The sequence below is a fragment of the Dipteris shenzhenensis genome, chromosome 29 (assembly GCF_047967505.1).
Source record: "Dipteris shenzhenensis isolate YYH24624 ecotype China chromosome 29, Dip_SZ_1.0, whole genome shotgun sequence".
NCBI classification, from domain to species: domain Eukaryota; kingdom Viridiplantae; phylum Streptophyta; class Polypodiopsida; order Gleicheniales; family Dipteridaceae; genus Dipteris; species Dipteris shenzhenensis.
In genome coordinates, this window is record NC_141624.1 from 41,183,374 (window position 1) to 41,190,087 (window position 6,714).

Here is a 6,714-nt window from a genome sequence, read left to right on the forward strand (position 1 = left end):
GTTCCTATTTCATAACCTTTTCCTACTTCTCTTATAAGCTATGACAAGATGCATCATACTATAAGATACCTTATTTCAACAACAAAAGTGAACCCATAACATAGACAAGCTAGTTTGTAAAGAGTCGTTCTATGCAGTGAATCAAGATATGAATATCATCAAAGGAAAATGTCTTAAGACCACCATGAAATAGCTCTATAAGTATGGAGTCCATTCTCTAAATGTTTGTAGTTGCAAACAAAACAATAAAAAGTTATGGAGTATGCCCATAAATGCGTGCATGTAATTCTAATGCAACATTGCACACCATGTAAACCATATCAAATGTTACCAATTGGTTTTGTATAGTTGTGACATAGCTCAAGTAATGCACTTTTGAATGAACACTTCCTTGCATGTATGTGTAGAATAAATTTTTAATGCTTTCGAATAGATTATTATATCCTATACACTAGAGGAGACATATTTCACATGCAAAATAGCATTTGTCATGATTTAATGATCTTGTTCAAGAAGGCCATTCTATAATATTTTGGTCTCATGTCCAAGTTTAGGATGTTTAGATTAAACTCACCTAATCATACTTTGGCATGTAAAGATCCCCATTTCCTTCTTTTCAATCCTCCTCCCTCCTTATTTCTTTCTCTCGGCTCTTGTCACAGAGTAAATAAATGAGGTCTCTCTTTTCCTAATATCATTTTTAAATCCTCTTAAACCACCCTCCCTAAGAGCTATTCCTAAACTCCTCTTCCCCAAACTGCCCCTCCCTCATAACCATGCTCCCATAAGGCCCATATCGCATGTGGTTGTGAAGGAGAGGGAAAGGAGGAGCACAAGGCTCCCATGCTATGCCAAACACCATATGTAACAACCTAAATGGCCCAATGAAAAAATTAAAAAGCCACACAAGGCCTCCACAAGGCTTAAGGGGGAGTGTAGACTGCTAAAAGACATAAGCGACAAACTGAAGGGCCTAAAGAAAGAAAAAAATCACCAGGTTGATTTATTACCTCTTTCTATAATGAGAGCCTTTGTTCTAACTTTTTTTCTCCTCAACTCTTTCATTGACGCTTTCTTCTTTGTTTCTTTCTAGCTCTTCTTGTCACGACATTATGAACAAATGAGGCATTTCCTTTTTCTTTAAAACATTTTAGTGTATGCATTCTAATTAGAAAATGTAGGCACCTCCATGGGGCATGCTTTCCTAAATCTAAAAATGCTTTCATAGGTTCTTTCAACAATGTGGAGATGGTGGTCTCAATGAAGAGCAAACGGAAAGCAAGTGAGGAAGAACATGTGCCACATGTGCATTGAGCAATTATTACCATATTATTAAATGAGCAATTAAGAAAAGCAAGGTAAAAACTTAAGTTTATATTTTATAGGTGAGCTCCCACTAAAGATAATATGGTTTTGATTATTATGATATGAAACTTGCAAAAATAATGTAAAAATGTATGATTAGTGAAAAAGGAGGGGATTTCCTCTCCTTAATAACTAAGGTGAACCCCCTCCCTCTTATTTAGGAGGGTAGCAATTAAAAACCAATTTGGTATTCTCATAGTCCTCCATTTGTATAAAATGTTGAAACTTGAACCCTTTGTTCTTAGCTAGAGTATTCCACCTTAGTGCTTGGCTAGGTTATTTCCCCTTTTCAAGCGAGAAACCAATTGTTTTTCGTAATTAAAAATAAATACCTTTTTAGTTACTTTTCTTCTTGGGTTAAGTTATATGTCTTAAATAATTTGTTAAGGTAGAAGGAAGGACAAATGAGCAAAATTAATGGAAGTACAGATGGGAATTAAGTAAGCACACTAATGGAAGAATTAGGCGAGTGAGTGTCTAAAAAACAAAAAACTAATGGGAATCGTTGATTAATAAGAGTGTGTTAGTCTTTTAATAATGAAAACTTTAGACGGAGATTACATAACAAGATCCCATTTTGTACCCATTTTGATGATGTATACCTCGATTATGCGATTAAAGTTCGACATTGTTGTGGGCCTGATTGCTTCATTTGTTTGTTGAGCATGTATTGCTGGTAAGGCAACTGTGGAGAAGCAGAAGGGCGTGAATCTGCTCACCATCTTAGAGATGAGTTATAGCAATCTGGTCACTATCGTCTTTGTCAAAGATTTGATGTATGTTGTTCATTTAATCGTAGAGATGAGTAGCAATCTGCTCACCGTAGTCTTCGTCTGAGCTTTGGTCGACGAAAACTGCAACAGTGGCAAGCATGCGCTTCTCAGAGGAAACAGTGACGCGGTTGCCAACCACAGACGTCAAAGCATGGCGAGGAAAGTTCGAAGAAGAAGAAGAAGAAGCAGCAGCCGCCGCCGCCGAGGAATTTGATCGCCCTTTTGCGTAGAACGAATACTGCACTCTGGCTATGGCTTCTGGGAAAATCAGCCTCCTCGAGAAATCTATCGTCCAGTTGCTCCCCACTCCCTTCACCGCTCCACTCGCCCTTGTCGCCCTCATCTCCATCCCTTCCACCGAATTCCCATCGACGTATGTCTGCCTTACCGATGAAAAATTGCCTTGCACCTGCACAATCGGCACCCCCTTCCCACTCCCTGAGAACATGTTCCCAGCTATGGCAACGCCGAACACACTGCTGCTTGAATCCGTAGCGGTAGTCGACGCTGCTGCCTTGAGCAGCACGTACGCATCCCCCAAGAAGAAGCTGTCGCGGATCGTCACCTGCCTTGGCTCCTCTATCACCACCCCAGTGTAATCCATGTAGCATCCTACCATCCTTGTTTGCTGCGGCCCTCCCCCTCCCTTCACAATCACCCCCATTCCCCCCCACCCTGTTGCTTTGTTGTAGCAGTGCACCCCTGTCATCACGTTGGCTTGTCCTTCCACGGATATCCCTACAGCTGCAGAGAAGATCACCACGTCTGTCACCGCATTGTCGTTGCCCGCCAGCACTATCCCCGTGCCTCCGAAGTTCTTCTCATCTGGGTCTCCGCCTGCTGTGATATGCTGCCCTAGGAAGGAGCTGTGGATCATTGTCTCGTGCCCTCCCTGCACCGAGATTCCCACCGTTGCAAAGTGGGTTACGTAGCAGTTTTGTATCGTTGTCCGCAACGCATTTTGCAAGAGAATGCCTCCCCCGATATAGTTGGCATCCAGCATCAAGTCGCGCAAGATTATGTCCTCGTAGACGGCCGATGCGTGGCTCTGTGCTAGTTTCCCATTGAGGCGCTCCGACTCCTCCCGCGTCTCCGAAGATGCAAGCTCGATCAAGAAGCCGTCCGAAGGAAACGAACTTGACGCACGAAGAGTACCGCCATGGATCTAATCGATAATGTTCATAGAAAAAGCAACAACAATTTCATTCAACTTTGTTTATCAAATCCGTCAAAGAAATGGACCCCAGAGAAACTTCTCATCCAATCCGTCAAAGAAATGAGGCCATCTAGCACCGTAGTCAAGACAAGCGATTGAAACTTTTGTGGAGGAACGCTTCGATACGCTTGAACTATTTACATAAACCACGTATTGCATAGCACCACCAAGCATACCAGGACATTTCCTCCCCCAAGGTCTGGCATTGTCAATGGTCGGCTTATTACGTATTGGCCACCCCCTAGATGCACTTCCACTCCTCCGAGATCGATGATACCGGTGAGAAGAGAATGCGTCGACGATACTTCAAAAGCTTGGTTGACCGCCAGTTGCAAAGCAGTGGTGCTATCAGTACTGCCTGAGGGATCAGCCCCATAGTCGGTTGGGAAAAATATTCTTGGCTTGTTCGCTGCAGTCTGAAACTTCCAAATAGTTAATACCTTGTGCGGCAAAGAAAGTCCAAAAGCAAAACAGTGGCGACAGAAATATCACATCGACGGGTACAAAGCACCAAAAAGCAGAAACGCACCATGAGAAGCAGAGCACGGTGAAGGAAAGCAGCAAACTGTAATCTATTCTCAAAAAAGGGGTTCTCAGCGCCACAGAAAATAAAAAGCTTTTGCGTAGAATGGCAGAGAGCGAGAGAAAGAGAGAAGGGCGGGCGATTGAGAGAGTAAAAAGACAGAGACACACTAGAGAGAAGGGGGCGATTTGAGAGAATAGAAGAACTGAGAGACGCAAGAAAAACTGCGAGGGAGAGAGAGAGAGAGAGAGAGAGAGAGAGAGACCGAGGGAGATTAACAGAGAGCTGCGGGAGGCAAAGAGCGAGAGGAAGCGCAGAGGGCACGACAGGGAGCACTTGCTCACAGATTCCGACTCCCTCCTTCCCCGCGTCCCTCTCTGTGAGTCGACGTCGAAATGGAGGACCTTTGCATTTGGAAGAAGGTGGCAAGCGGACACAACAATTAGTCCCTCCGTCGCACAGCCAGACGAGGAAGGAGAAGACAAACTCGCGCGTGACGTTGTCGGCCAAACTATTGAGCGTGGGAAGCGAAACAAGTATCATGGAAATCATGGAGGCGTGCAGTTGCCTCTTCATGGAAACTTAAGTAAACTTGAACATACCGTAGCACTTTCCATTGTAGACGATCGTGTTTCCTCCCAACGAGACGAAGCCAGCTCCTGTGCGGCCTCATGGCTAGCATGGAAGGATGGATCAAGGCCTGGACGCCGGGTCTGTCTCGAAAAAGAAAACCACCCCGGCCGACTTGCTCCTGGGCGAAGCCGTTGATCAGGAGTCTTGAAATCCTTGGCGGCAAGTTTATCACGAGCAATCGGCCGTTCAAATCCATGGGCGAAGGTTCCAACGCTCAACAAACCAAAGAGCACGAGAGTGATGCATGCAGTTCTCTCCATGTTTCGTGGGGATGGGAGGAGCAATGAGAATGTGGATGGAACCTAACCGCCGTATTGCCTCCGGGTACTCACAACTTTCGTGAACGTCCTTGTGAGGAGGAGCTGTGAAGCGTGGTGTTATATTTAGCGTATATAGATTGAGAATATGATCAGGAGGCTCAAAGGAATGTTTCTAAGCAACTTCTTGAAGTTTTAAAAAGATGACGAAGCTGCCTGACGTTTGAGGAATGAATTGGGAAGGCAGAGACTTTCAAGGCAGCAAATTAGTAGCAAAGTGGAGATGTTGAGTAGGTTTGCAAAAGATTAAACAGCACGGCGATGGGAAGACGTGAGAAGAGAAGGAAAGGCTGGGCTAGATGATCACGCGAAGGGCATGAGATTGAAAAAGGCAGCTTACCACAAAGCGATGATCAAGGAATGTGGGAAATGCAGCAAGCATGCGAGGGAAGCTAGCTAATCGCGAAGCGAGCTCGGAGTTAACAATCTTTCCACAGCAGCTGCGTGAACACGATCATCCATCTTCTTCTCACAGCAATCGCCACCGCTTGAGGGACCTCGTCACGGTCCTCAACGTCGATAAGCTCGAGGCCGCACCATGGCGGTGATGGCAATACAGTCGTTCATAACAGCTGCGTGATGGTACTGAGACAGATGGCCAGCAATGGGCTGTGACAAAATCATCAAAGCAGATATATGAGCAAGCTAAATCTTGAATTGGGCGGAAAGCAATTGCTCAAGTCGAAGTGATGAACAACAGCGCCAAAAGCTTCCGAATTGCACAAGCTATGGCTGTTGATGCTAATGCCAAGTGCAGAAGGCAATTGCGTATAGCAACGCCATAGCTGATACTTGGATGGACAATCTGTTGTTGCTATTGCTAAGGGCAGAAGGCTGCAATTGCTAACAACGCCATAGCTGACACTTGTTTGGCCAGAACAAGACTGAGAGCTCCTGAATCTTGATCAAAGTACTTATAAACGATGATAGAACAGCACAAACAACAGCACCTAACCGAAAGCCAAACAGCACTACTGCTTCTACTTACTACCTTGATAATTACAACTACCATATTCGCACCTGAAGCTGAATCAACTGATACTTGGATGGACAATCGCCAGCACAAGAGCCTCTTCAATATTCTTCATCTGCAGGCTCACGTATTTATAATCCAAGGCCGCGTAGCACAAACAACATGCATCAGATAGAACCTAACCTAACGCCAACCGCACTACCTCTACCACTTGTAAGTTCTACTTTCAACCTTGCTGCTTTCTACTACCTCGAAACGCCGTAGCTCATACTTGCATGCACAATCGCCAGCACAAGAGCCTCTCCAATCTCGATCTGCAGACTAACATAATCATAATCCGCAGCTCACAGACATGCATCCGGCAGCACCTAACCAAACACCAACCAGCACTACCTCTACTACTACTTACTACCTTGCTCCTTATTTATTACTACCACACTCGCACCTGGCTCCAAACTACTACGGCCCTTGCAGGCTTCGAACATTAAGGTGGACACGGAACACGATCGAATTGCAGGAATTACCTTGGGAGCAGAGACACGATCACAGGTCGACAACAAAAACATCAAGCATATTTTCAGATTGGGTGTGAAGCAAGGGCTCTCATAAAGAGGAGGCTGGTGAGCAACGGAAAGGATGTGCATTTTGTGCGCCAGCGGCCTTACTGTTCAAATGCAATGTTCAAATGCAATTCACCTTCATCACTAAAATCAAAGGGTATGTGCCTCTCACATCACTTCAGGCCTTTGTTACTTAGTACTCACACTTCCCAAGGGTCGGTCGAGTGCTCGAAGTGGATGCCCTTTGACCCTGTAGTTTTCTTAAAATTTCGCTCATACCTTTCTGCCCAAATATGCAACGAGTCTTTTGGGTGACAAGAATGACTCTCAACCACAGCTCTCCTAAAGGTAAAC

General features: G+C 44.9%; 1 protein-coding gene across 4 annotated transcripts; it reads right to left on the reverse strand.

The window, feature by feature from the left end:
- Positions 1–1,889: 1,889 nt before the first annotated feature.
- LOC147882860 (polygalacturonase QRT3-like) lies at positions 1,890–6,364 on the reverse strand. 4 transcript variants are annotated; one of them, XM_087400581.1, is made up of 5 exons: positions 6,325–6,364; positions 5,168–5,436; positions 4,480–4,872; positions 3,531–3,770; positions 1,890–3,303 (listed from the first exon to the last, which is right to left on the reverse strand). In XM_087400581.1, the coding sequence occupies exons 3-5, from the start codon at positions 4,768–4,770 to the stop codon at positions 2,155–2,157; spliced, it is 1,680 nt and encodes a 559-aa protein (XP_087256707.1). In that variant the 5' UTR covers positions 4,771–4,872; positions 5,168–5,436; positions 6,325–6,364; the 3' UTR covers positions 1,890–2,154. The 4 variants fall into 4 exon arrangements, with proteins under 4 accessions (XP_087256707.1, XP_087256708.1, XP_087256704.1 ...); XM_087400582.1 differs by lacking the exon at positions 6,325–6,364 and adding an exon at positions 5,693–5,750; XM_087400578.1 differs by lacking the exon at positions 6,325–6,364 and adding an exon at positions 5,620–5,746.
- Between the last annotated feature and the right edge of the window lie 350 nt (positions 6,365–6,714).